This window comes from Elephantulus edwardii, unplaced genomic scaffold (assembly GCF_000299155.1).
Source record: "Elephantulus edwardii isolate Elephantulus edwardi_28Jun2011 unplaced genomic scaffold, EleEdw1.0 scaffold00145, whole genome shotgun sequence".
In the NCBI taxonomy this organism is placed as follows: domain Eukaryota; kingdom Metazoa; phylum Chordata; class Mammalia; order Macroscelidea; family Macroscelididae; genus Elephantulus; species Elephantulus edwardii.
Window position 1 is genome coordinate 8,202,570 of NW_006399895.1, and position 13,433 is coordinate 8,216,002.

A 13,433-nucleotide genomic window follows, 5' to 3' on the forward strand; every position below is an offset into this window, starting at 1 on the left:
TAGTTCTAACTTAACGGTACACAACAATATGAAATCTCTAGGTAATTGCAAATTTCATACTTTGATCTAATTTAATCAATAAGAGTAAGTTTTACTATCCAGCATGGGATTTAAAACCCCTTCGAACTCATTGCCCTTAACCTCAGGAAATATTCACACCATTTATGTTCTTCCCAGTCGGACCAACTTCTATGCAAGTAGCCTGTCAAAGCCTGGTCCCCCACAGCAATCCTGCTCTGAGCACAGAGCCTTTCATGGGCATAATTCTCAACAAATTGGAGAACTTGACCAACTTGAGAAAGAGATAATGTCTCCCCCAAAAGGTAATTATTCATTTTAGGGTACATTTTGCAGTTGTTTTAAAACCAGTACTGCGTCTGATGGGGGCAGGGAGATATCAGAGTGGTCCTCAAATGTGGGGGCTTATCATCCGGAGATGCCTGCAGTCTGGCTGACAAATCCCTGAAGTGGGAAACAGATTTCCCTCCACTGGGCCTCTGCGTGTGAGGGACGGAGGGGGATGGGCAGGGGCCATCAGGGGAGAAGTCTCCGGCCTTTCCACATCTCTCAACACCATCCCTCTCCCACCTTGCCTCCCCCTTTCTGAATCCCAACAAGCCGGCGGGAGAGGGGCCCTGGGGGGCAGCCTGGCCGGGAGGCTTGGCCTTTGTGGCTCTGCCCTCGAAGGTGGCGCGGCGCAAAGGGGGCGGGGACGCCAGCCGGAGACCCTCAGCCGGGGCCTGACCCCCAGGTGCATTGTCCGGCAGGTCCCGCCCCCTCCTCTCGGGGCCGCGACCCGGCCGCCACGGGACTCCGTCCCAGCGTCTCCCTCCGCCGGCCGCACCGACCTCCTAGTCCCCAGACCAGGGGCCAGATGTAGAAAGTAGTCCCCTGGCCAGCAGCGGCCGCGCTGTCCACTCCGCCGCCCCCGCCCCCTCCGGGCGCCTCACTCCGCCTCCAGGCCGGACTCTCGGCCCTCCCCCCTTTCCCCGTCGGCGAGCGGGTGTCCGTGCGCCGGCCTCGCCGCCACCGCAGAGCCGAGCGGCCGGCCGCACCACGCCACGCCGGTGCCAGAGCGGGAGTACTGGGCTACGCGCGCGTCCCGCTGCGGCACGAGGAGCGCTCGGAGGCCAGAGGCGAGGCGGGGGCCGGCGGGCGGACAGTGGCTGCGGGGCGCCCGGGGAGCATGCCCGTGTAGCCCCGCCGAATGGCGCCTTCTCTGCGACCCCTTGCCCGGCTGCGGCCGCCTGGGATGCTGCTCCGCGCGCTCGTGCTGCTCCTCGGCTGTGTTCCAGGTGGGCACGTTTTCTTCGGCGTTTCTTTGGAGCCTGTAGGGCTGGAGCAGGCGCGAGCGGGATGGGGAGAGATGAATCAGGGGTATGGGGGGCGGGGTCATCCGCGGTGGCGCTGGTCACCGGCTCCTGCGCCCTCCCCGGGGTCCGTCTGGAGCGCTGGCTGGGCTATAAGTTACCGGGGGCTCTCCGGGGGCCGGTGTAGGGCTGCTGGATCCAATCCCCAGGCCCGCGCCTCCCCGCTGCGCTGTCCCGCTGTTGAGCTGCAGTGTGTCGCAGGGGCTGCTGTCCACTCTCGTCCCTTCCTCCTCGCGCCATTGTCCCTGCTCCGGCCGTCCCCGCCTCCACGGCCAGCCCGGGCTCCACGCCACCCGCACGCCGGGGCCTCCGCGGCCGCACGTGGCTTTATTTATATTGTTTCCTTAGTGGCAGCCTCGCTGCGCAGGGGGCGCCGTGGTTCCCCGCAGCTTTCCCTACGTCGGAGGGGGGTCCCCCACGTTTTCGGGCGGGATCTGAAATAGGTGAATTCCGCGCTCAGGTCAGCACCCCCAGTGTCTCTAGTTTCCTGGATCTGAATTGAGTGAGGACGCGACGGGAGGGGGTTAGAATTGGAAAGACAAGAGAATTTAAAAGTTCCCTCTGACCTATCTGTGCCCCTGAAGGGAGGAAGGTACTGGAGGCTGAAAAGTCCTTTCTAAATAGGACTTAATCCCCAGCACCCAGGTACTTTGGGGTCAGGTCGAGGTATGCACGAATCTGAAGGCTGTTCCAAACCCTAACCTTGGATAAACTAAATTTTTCTTCTTTTGCTTCCCCGTTGGTTTCCTCAAAGAGATCAAAGTGTAAAGTGGGGGGAGGTGGAGAGGGAGGAGAAGTGTTTAGGAGATCGGGCTATTTTATTGATTTACAGGTTACAAATGCCGGACTTTCCTTTTTCTGGAGGAGTTAGTTTTCTGTTAGCATGAGAAAAGGATCAAAGTCAGATGTGGCTCAGAAACACAATGGGCGCCTTCCGGAGTGGTGCGAGCAGCGCAGGGCTGTTAGAGCCGCTCGCATTGCCCTGGGCAAACATCAGGGGAAGTAGGGAGCTTGGGCGTGGGAGCGTGACTAGTGTGTGAGGTTTCCGAGGACCTCCGTTGATGAGAAACAGGAATCAATTCCGGGGATTTGTAATCGTGGATTCAAAACACCAGGAGAAGGATAAAACTTTCCCCTTAACCTTTAAGACTCTACTCGGCTCCTATCAGTATGCAGCAAACACTTAAGCTTGATTTGCAGTAAATGCAGGAGGTGACGAGGTATTAGTTGATCCTTGGATGTTTTATCCTGCAGGGGCCCAGGAGCGATGTGCATGCTTAGGATATTAAAGCTTTTCCTCTGCTCTGATAAAAATATGTATTGGTTGATTAAGCAATCTCCTGTTCCTATTATACAGTAAGGACCAATTAGTCACACGTTCTCCCCCCCCACCCCCAAACAGTTTGTAGTTTAAAAATATTTTTTTTAAAGTTTCTTAATCCGATCACCCACTGGGTACAAGCAACAAGAGTTACCAACTTTTCAAAGTCTATTGTTTGTCGTTTAAATACCTATCTTGCTTTGCAGAAATTAAGTAAATGGATTTCTTTCAGAGAGAGGAGACAAGGCCTTTGCTCTAAGAGGGCAGATATAAAAAAAAAAAATACAACTTGTAATTTATCACAAAAAAAAGAAACCTATTTTCCAAAAGAGTATGTGCCACTGGTTTCCCAAACACTTCAAGGGACAAGGAAATAAACTTGCTTGTTCACAGAGTTGGAGTTTTGCTAATGATTTCTTGTAAAATTAGACTTTTACGACTTACCCTGTTCAAGATCTTTTTGACAAGCTTGTAAAAGTAGCAAACAACTTGTGCTCATGAGTTTTCCTGATGAATTTAGATGTCTAGCAAGGAACTGGTGAACAGGATCCTTACAAAAAAAAAAGAGATTTTCTAAATCTTCCCTATGTGTTTATTGTAGTTTTGTGAAAAGGTAGTTTTTCATATTGATCGGAAAATTTTACTGAAACTTTATTAGGAGTTTGCAAAGTTAATATGACTTATAAAACTTTATCCCCTTAAATACAGAATATATGTTTTACAGTTGTGTATAGTGTTAAGAAACTGCTTTATACCTGTAATTCTGGATATACCTCTCCTTTTTCCCTTTTAGGAGTTTGGTGCTTTAGCGAACTGTTTTTTATAAAAGAACCACAGGATGTAACTGTCACAAGAAAGGACCCAGTCATTTTAGACTGCCAGGCTCATGGAGAAGTCCCTGTTAAGGTTACATGGTTGAAAAATGGAGCAAAAGTGTCTGAAAATAAACGGATCCAGGTTCTGTCTAATGGCTCCTTATACATCAGTGAGATTGAAGGCAAGCGAGGAGAGCAGTCTGATGAAGGATTTTATCAGTGTCTGGCAATGAACAAGTATGGAGCCATTCTTAGTCAGAAAGCTCATCTTACCTTATCAAGTAAGTGGGAGTTTTTTTAAAAAATTCTTGATTGTTGAGTTTTGATTGGTGCATTTTGATGATTTCTTGAGTTTTAAAGGTAATGTCACTAACAGTCACACCTTAAAAAGCTTATTGGTGCTAAGTAAGGTATATAGAGAAATTTTTCTGTCTTATGTGGTATAATAAAATACAAATGAGTGAGTAACGACAGAAGTCATATTAGGCTGAGAATGCTTAGTAAAATACAATCTCTTAAGAGGATTTTATTTAAATTTCAAATGTTTCACCCTATGAGAAGAAATGGATGTAGAAGTTTACCTAACACAACAAAAGCTGTTTTTAAATCTCATCTCTTGGAAACTAGTAATTAAATCTCCAGCAAATCCTTCTCCTTTGTAGATGACCCTCGAGTGTTAAATCTGTCTTGTAATGCAGCTTCCCATTTCTCTGACTGCTCTTAGATCACCCATGTTGCTTTTTAATTGTAAGAGAGGGCATTGGTCACTAACTCTGGAGCCTTTGAAGTATTTCTTGTCTTTTCCTGCTGGGAGGGAAAGAGATTAAGGCCATTTCCATATTATGCCTAATGGACTTAAACCAGATCTGCTCACTCCCCCCCCCCTGTCATAAATTTTGCTGTGTAATGATTTCCTTTGTATGAACAACCATTCATCCACGCAATCTATTGCTCAGTAGTTGATTGGTAACTAATTGTTGCATGTAAAGATGCCCTGAGACAGGTACAGAATTTTTTTTCCCACTGAGATTTTCCAACTACTCAGGCAGTCAGGTACACCAGGCTTAAAATCTTAAAAAATGAAAGCACAAACACTGCACCTTAAAAAGTTTTATAGACATTTCAGCTTCCTGGTTTTATTAAAACACACAGCATAGATTTTTGCACTGCACGTACAAATTAATCATTTACAAGGCAGATAACAGAAAGAGGAATTTATCGAGATAAAGGCACAATATTTAGAAAAGAACTTCTTCAAGATCTTCACAGTGATATTTAGGAAGTTATTAGCAGTAGTTTCAAAGGTGATTATAACATGTAAAACTCTGTGACTGTATTTTTATCCACTCTTATCTTAGTAATTGATTTTATCTTTAATAAAAATTATGGAAAATAAAATACAAAGTTTTTTGTATAGAAATGAATCAGAAAATTAAAGAAATTCCTAATTCTGGGCTTCTACCACAAAGAAAATTACACAAACCTAAGAGTATTTTAAATAAGCATTTTTAGGGGAGCTCTGGTGGCCTAGTGGCAAGAAGCTGCACTGCAATCCCAGAGGTACATGGTTCAAATCCACCAGATGCTCTGCTGGAGAAGGAGGAGCAATATCCTCCTGTACCAGTCAGATCTGATTTGATGGTACATGCACATAAAATAATAAAAATTAATAAAAAATAAGCATTTCTGCTGTAACCATTGGCTAATGTTTTTTTGTTTAATAATGACTTTTCTCTAAAATATTGGAGGGGAATTCTGGTGGCTTAGAGTTGTAAGAAGGTGTGCTGCCAATACGAAGACACTGGGCTCAGATCCTCCAGTTACTCTGCAGGAGAAAGATGGACAGTCTCCTTCTGTGTGATTAACTGTCACTGAAAACCTGCTGGAGGGTCAGCTATAAATCTGTTCTGACCTGATACATAACAACTGCTTTCAGGATTATGTGCTTTACACGTTTGTATTTTTTTTCCCAATTACTTTTTGCCTAATTTACAATTTCTTGATAGCGTTTTGATTTCCCACCATTTGTAGTATGTGGAATCTTGTTTTCACCTACTTTTTGAATACCTTACAAGGGAATGGGGGGGAGGGAGTTGGACGGTGGGAGGAGGGGAGTACTTAGACTTTGAAAAGATGAAGCATTTCCGGGCCTCCTGAGGAGCCTCACAGAATTCTAGAACTCTCACAAACATTTGAAAATACCCAGAGCTATCTAGCTTCTGAAATACAGTCTAAACAGAATTTGATGGGTGTAAAACACAAAATTAGTACTGTTTGGGGGGGGGGTAATTTTTTAGTACTTTACCTGTTTGTATTTTTATAAAGTTATATTTAATAGTAAATCTTTAGCCGTTTGTCACCTTGAAGGCAACAGAGTTGAAATAGTTAAACATATTAATAGCTTTATTAATATTAATAGCAAATTATAAGCACAACCCCCACCCAAACCAAACACATTCCAGTAAAAACATCATTGCTTGTTTATATTGTTATTTTATATTGTTATTGTTATGTACATGGAGTTGGAACTGACCCTCCCTTGGGTTTTCAGAGGCAATTAATTGCATGACAGGAGGTTGCCCATCTTTCTCCCTCAGAGCAACTGGTGGATTCGAACAGTGTACCTTTGTAATCTTTGAATCGACAGTGCAAATCCTACAGAATAACTCTTCAATCATTTAATTAGGGACCATAGTCTTTATATGCACGCGTATTCTTTAACTGAGGAGACATTTTACTTTGAAAATGTATTCAGTTTTATATATTTTAAATAAATTCATAGGGAGTTGTTTTTTCTTTAGAAGTATGTTGAGTTTCTTGAAGATTCTGAATTCACAAGTAAATAACAGAACTAATGTGCTCTTTTATTTAACAGACACATTAGTTCTGTTGCGCGTACTGTAAGCTACCAATGACTTTATCCTCTCTTCAGGATAAAGATGTTATACATATTAAACAGAATAGGCATTAAATGGACATTCTGTTGTGGTGATTTTTTTTTTCTTTTTAAGCTAGTTCTCTCCTAGATAGTGATAGCAGTGGGGTGCAAGTGTGAGCTTTTTATTTTCTTGATCACAGCTTTTGTCAGCAAGCGTATCTTTCAGTTCAGAAGTGTAATGGCACAGCACCTGGAAACCTAAAACTTTAATCTGTGTAGATTTTAGATTTTTAAACACAGGCAATCAAGTCTTAGTTTCTAAACTTAGGAAGTAGAAGCTGAAAGTTGCACTCTAGGCAGGAATTCCATTATTCATGTGTAAATTAGGAATTCACAGGGTTAAAAGGTTAGAAACTGGCCAGGATGAGGTTTACCCTTGTGATAAAGAGCAGATGACCCTCATTCATTGACCAAAGCTTTCATGTAGCTCTTCTGCAAAGTTAGTTATTGCCATGAATTGTTCTTGAGGAATGCAGAAATTCAAATGTGAACAGGCCTTTCCTTAAGTGTCACTATGGAGCCTTATCTCCCAAGCACATCAGAGCAGGGCTGCAGGGACAAGGTTCCTCCCTAAAGGCCTGAAGGCTTTGCTTTCCTGTTCATCCAAGCACAAAAGAATTCGTCTAACGTTTTTCTAAGGCATCCCATTTTAAAAGGAAAATATAGGGTTAAAGTAATATTTAGCTTTTAAAAAGAGTAATCCTTTTTTTTTTTATAGTGGCTTTATGTTTTCATGTAAGTAGGACAGAAAGGGGAGTGATGTAGGAGGCCCCTTTCCTAGTTTCATGCAGTAGTGAGTAAGAACAAGGTTAAACCATGACCCATAAATTTCAGTATTTTAAAATTTTGGCAAATTGAGTTTTCACTTGCATTGGTGTTAAGTCTTCATCATACAAATTAATTAAAGGTTTTAGGAGTAAGAAATAATCTATGACCATCTTGATGTCGCTTTCATTCTTAATGTTGAAATAAGTAAGATGAATTTTGTAGGAAAGCATTAGGGTGGTAAAGTGATCTCATATTTCAACAAGTTTAAATTAAGATAAGAGACATTTGAGAGATGTAAAGAAGGAGGAGGACGGTGCTCTGTGGTGTGTAAAAGACTGAATGTAAGCTAGTGAGTGAACAGGAAGCTAGTTGTTTATTTCCTTTCTGTAAAAGGTGGAAATTGGAGTCTTAGATCAGAAGGAAAGTGAACTTAAAGCTAAGTTACATTTCTTAGGCTTTTCAAGATTGTTTGCTTGAGTGGAAAATAATTTTGTAAGTATGTGTAGCTGCAAGCCCCTAAAATTCTTGTAACCTTAGGATGGATTCCCCCCCCCCCCACTTCAAAATGTTAAGGTTAATTTTGGAATCAGAAAAGTTGTTTAGGGATACATGTCCTTAACTTTAAGCAACAATAATAATTTCCTTTAAAAGGACTTATTTTAAAATTAAATATATATTGCTTTCCATGGGTAAAGTGTTTATCATGTCAGAATAAATTGAGATGGAGTTTGAGAGGGTTTTTGGGGTTAATAAAAACTGTTCTCTGGAGCTTATCTGTCTTAAAGAGTAAAGCATAAATTATAGTGCAAAGTAGATCTTAAAAATTAAGTTGAAAGAAATTGTCATTTCAAGGGTCATTTAAAAAGGAATGGAGGGGAAAGCAGTATACTGAAGAGAAAAAGAAAAGCTATGATTGTACTAACATCAATTTTTATTTTTACTAATGATTCTGGGCCCAACATGGCTGCATTGGTGCTGGCTTATTGAAACTCATAGATACTGTGAAAGGACAGTTTCTTCTTGCCTTTGTGCACCATTACTTAAGATCAGGCTGCTTTTGCTTGAATGTTTGCCCTAACTCAAGAGTGTCAACACATAAGAAAGTAATTTGATTTTGGAAAAATAAAGCAGAATTGGGGGTGGGTGGGCTCTGATGGCCTAGTGGTAAGAAACTGTGCTGCAATTCCGAAGGTAGGTGGTTCGAATCTACCAGATTCTTCATGAGAGAATCTTCTCTTGTGCAGTTAACTGCCTCTGAAAACCTGCTGAAGGCACAAAACAACAACATCAAGGCTGAATTGATTTATATAGTCTGCTAACGTGATGCTTCTTGAAATTTTTTTTTAAAATAACTTTTAAAGAGAAGAGGTGTGTTCTAAAAGTACATGGTTAACTTAAAATTGGCTGTCTTAAAATTGCCTGAGTCGAGTCATGGCAGTAAAAGTAGCAATACAGCCTTACTTTTGAATGTCACTGGTTTTTAAAGTCTTGTCTACTTAAAAGGTTTATCAGGTGCCTGATAATCTCTAAATAATGGGACTAGTTTTTCCCCACTCTGCAGTTGATTAGTGAGTATCATTTCTCATTTTCAAAACCTGTAACACTATCCTACTTTCACAGTTGTCTAATTTTGAGTTTTTAATGATCCACCAAATTATTAGTAGGATCCACTAAGTAGGAGTAGAATTATAATTTTATTTCAGAGGTACATAAATATATATGCTTCTTTTACTTCAATCCAGCCTCTTAGTAGAATTTTGAGAGAACATACGTGGTCTGTAGCCCCCTTTTGTCAGCTATCTGATTATTTTAAGAGTGAATCCTCCTCTCAGCACTTGTTTGCCCAGAGATTTGTTATCATTGCTTCTGCATTTAACAGCTGGGCCTTTTGAAGTTCAGAGAGCAATTTAAGAGAATAGCGAAAACCAGATCTTTTAAGTCATGTTTTAGGTTAAAGGAGCCTTTTCAATTAATACATAAAATCCATTTGAGGTTACTTTTTGAAAACCTTGATGATATTGTCCACATTTTTGAGTTAAGAAAGACCTTTATCTCTAAAGTGAAGGGTCACTCAGTTAAGATGGATTACTTTCAACTTTTAAACTGGTTAATTACTGGTGAGTATGAAAAATAATCGGTAATGTTGAATCAGCTGTTTTGTTGAAAATCCTGCTTGATTTTTAATAACCGGTATAATTATTCGAATGTCTTGGAAAAGTTCCTAAAAGATCACACTTCAAATTAAGTTTACTGACAGTTGAGACTATTTTAAATGTTTTTGAGAGTTTTTAGTGTCCAGACTCTTTATCAAACCATTTAAATCTTGCTAATTGAGAAAAAGGAAAATACAGTTGGAATCATTGAAGGGGTATTGATGTTTGCCCTGCTGTTCTCTACATAGAACAAGCCTACAGTAAACAAGCCTACAGTAATCAGTAAATCCTGATGATATACAAAAAGGAAGGAAGAAGTCCCAAATTACCTTTAGCAGCTGAAATTCTGGAGCCAAATGAACTCCTGTAGGGAAATGTATCACACAGAATAAAAGAGTCATCCTCATAAAGATATCTGACACTAATCTGACAGATACTTCCCTGACTTTTATAGTCTTTTGTTTTGTTTTTGTTTTGTTTTAAAGCCTGTCAGTACTCAGGAAGAACTACTTTTGATAAGCCTCTAATAGTCAAATTCTTAAAGAATTGAGCAGAAGGCATGGATTAAAATTGTTTATTTTCTTAGTTTTGGCAGGGTTTGCCCTTTCATATGCATATATAGCTTTATTTAGCATTTGTAGTTGTTAGATTAAGCCAGTAAGGGCTGTAGAGAGCAATCATTTTTCAGGGTTCTGTTTTCAAATTTGTCTGCTTCACTGGGCTTTAGCCCTAAGGGATTATTGAAAGAATATTTATTAAAAATCTATAGTAAATACTGTTGTCACTGTTTGTTTTTTTTAAAATGATATTTTGTGCAAACTAGTACTTTGTAAAAGTCATGTTATTTTAGAATAATCCTCTTACAACAGGAGCCCTGGTGGTGTAGGGCATTGCATGCTAACCTGACAACTGAAAGGACTACAGTTTGTATCCACCAGTTGCTTTCTGGGAGAAAGATGAGCAATCTGCTCCCACAAAGATTTATGGCCTCAGAAACCTGGTGGAGAGTAGCCATGACTTGTAAATAATCTTGGCAGCTATGGGTTTGGTTTTGGTTTAGTCTTTTAGTACTATTAAGTATGTGATTTGGAGCACTGGGGTCCGAGTGTTAAGAAGCTGCACTCCAATTCCTAAGGAACACAGCTGTTCCATGGGAGAAGGAGGGCAGTCTCCTTCTGTGCAATTTACTGTCTCTGAACAACCATTGTAAGGTTAGTTACGGGTTGGTTCTGACTCAACAGCACACAACAACAGAATGTGCCTTACACACTGGTTGGCTTATTTTGCAGAGTAGCAGTATTTATTTCACTGCTCCTCCAAAAACAAACAGGAAAGATATTCCTAACTGTAGTCTCTGAACCTTGGCGTAATAGACATTTTGGCCCAGATAATTATTTGCTGTGAGGTAATCCTGCGATGTCATTCACATTCCTTCTGAATTGGGACAACAGCAACAAAAAGTCCACTAAGTAAAACAGTGGTTTTTCTGGGAGAAGTAGAAAACTCTTTTCCAAGTGACACTAAGCAATTTGTTATTTAACCTTTGTCTTGTACTTGATGTTCTACTCGTTTTGGTATTAACAATTTTAAATTTCATGATCAAAGAACTATTGTTTTTCAGTATTGTGAAGGTACTTGATTTTTAAAATGTGTTTGAGTCTTTAATGTTTGTCTAAGTAAGAGTGATTTTAAAAAAAATCCCTTTGCACACAAAATTGCGTGTAAATAATTGCATGCATTGAAAAAACTGCAGTAAAGAGTCTACCCTTCTGAAGGACCATTCATTTAATATTTTACATCTTTTCTGTAGCCATCTAGTCAAAAAGTAAAAGCACATTTTCATTTAGCCCTATTTACTCAGTGCCTTTTATTTTCTGTGTGTGATGGACACTAGAGTTGAAAAGATATGAGAACTCCCCATGTGTGCTAAATGTTAGAGAAAATCTTTTGTGGTGCTCTACACGGAGAGAAGTACAACTATATCAGATTAACAAGCCATAGAATAGCATTTGCTGTGTGGCAGTTGGTTAGGTGAATGGTTAACAAAAATCTTTTCAGCCAGTTTAACAGTAGCATCAACTTTTGTATAGAAGATATTTTACACTCTGTAGAGAAAGATGTATAAAGATGGTAGCGTCTTGAGAGGGCTTCCAGGAATGAATGAAGTAAAAACTAATTAAATATTACTTAGACATCACGTTATGTTAGGGTCCCTCAGAAGTACAAACCATTTGAACTGGGCCAGTAACCTCAGGGTCTGGAGATCTGCTTCTGTGGTGGTGTCAGCCAGTAAAACCCTAAGGGCAGTTGTACCTGGTAATAAATGAAGTGACCAGGAGTCAAACTTAGCAACAGGTTGTTTTTTTGAGTTTTGTTTCGTTGTTTGTTTGTTTTGTTTTTTTTTCTTTTTTAAATGGGGTTGTTAACCAGCACAAGAAAACACAGATAAAATTTTGATAAAATTTTAGATGACTTATTAATAAGCAAGGATTTCAGAGTCTGCCGCTTTTCCAAGGCATTACTTCTTGTGTGTTTATATAATGTCACCTCAGTTTTGGTTAGCTACTTATACATGTAAAAGTTGATACTTCTCCTACATGGTTTTGGCCATTTGTAGAAGTCAACAGCCACTGATGGAAAGTGGCAAATCGAAATAGATAAAGGAGGAAGCTGAGTTTTCAGAACCAACTCATTGCTGACCTTGCGTTGGGTTTTTTGAGACTGTAAATACATGGGAGGAACAGCTGGTACCTTTGGTATAAGCAGAGGTATAACCTGAGGTATAATAACCTCAGTCCAAAATTGGAAAGAAAACAGTACCATTACCTTAGTACACTATACTCATCAAAGAAATATTATCAGTAACTATCATCAGCTAAGCATAAGAAATATGGGGAACAACACTGATACAAGAAACAATAGTCATGTCAGAATAGATTCTAATATTCTTGATACAACAACTTCTTTATGAAATTTGACAAATTCCAGTTTCTGGAAAATATTCTTCATGTTACTGTAATTTTTATTTACTTGCTCAGAGATATGATGGAAAACTGAATAGAATGACGAAGTATTAAGAAATCTAAGTACTAGTGCCTATTGCATTGCTGATGAGCTATATAACTTTAGATAAATCACTTAATTTTGATTTTCTTTTGTCTTTGTAAGAATAGGTAACTAGATGGGAAAAAACAGGGATGGGTGTTGAGTAGTACCTTATTCTTATCTTTTGACCTTGCCATTGTGATTTTAAAGAAATGGTCAATAAATTGACTTTTATAAGTCTAAGCACATTTTTGTTGAGAAAAAAAATTAATTTGGCCATTATTTACTACTTTCAGGAATTCATGTCATAAATTTTCAAAAAAATTTGTCATACAGATGATTCTACTTTTAGATGGAGAGAAACCCAGTATCATTACTGATAATTTGGACTATTCATGTTTTTAACAGTCTAGAAAATAATCCTTTACCTGAAATGAGTTCAGAAGAGTTCTGTTCTGAAGCAGTGTGTAGGTGGTATTAGTTTAAAATGTGTGAGTAGCCAGTAATTAAAAGTTTTTTCAAAACAACTATGAGAAATCATCTCACCCCAGTCAGAATAGCAAAATTTAACAGAACAGCAAGCAACAGATGCTGGTGAGGTTGTGGAGAAACTGGAACTGAATAATCACTGTTGGTGGAAGTGTAAAATGGTGCTACCACTGTGGAAGGTAGTGTGGTGCTTTCTCAAAAAGTTGCAAATAGAGATACCATTTAACCCAGCAATTCCACTACTGGGAATATACCCCACAGAGACCATAACTGACATCCAAGCATATATATGCACACCCATGTTTATCGCGGCTTTGTTTACAATAGCATGGAGTTGGAAACAACCTAAGTGACCATCAACAAACGAATGGATAGAGAAGCTGTGGTATAGTCATACAATGGAATACTACACTGCATTGAAAAACAAGGAACTCATGCAATATTATTCAAAATGGGTGACCCTGGAGGATATTCTGCTGAGTGAAGTATCTCAGTCACAAAAGAACAAATACTGCATGGTGCCACTGTTGTAAA

At 40.0% G+C, this 13,433-nt stretch overlaps 1 protein-coding gene across 1 annotated transcript in view; it reads left to right on the forward strand.

Moving 5' to 3' along the window:
• The first annotated feature begins 1,207 nt into the window (after positions 1-1,207).
• PRTG (protogenin) overlaps positions 1,208-13,433 on the forward strand; it is a 197,557-nt gene continuing 185,331 nt past the window's right edge. The window contains exons 1-2 of the mRNA XM_006894535.1: positions 1,208-1,295; positions 3,485-3,787. Coding sequence (XP_006894597.1) covers positions 1,208-1,295; positions 3,485-3,787 — 391 coding nt within the window. The remainder of the gene's footprint in view (positions 1,296-3,484; positions 3,788-13,433) is intronic.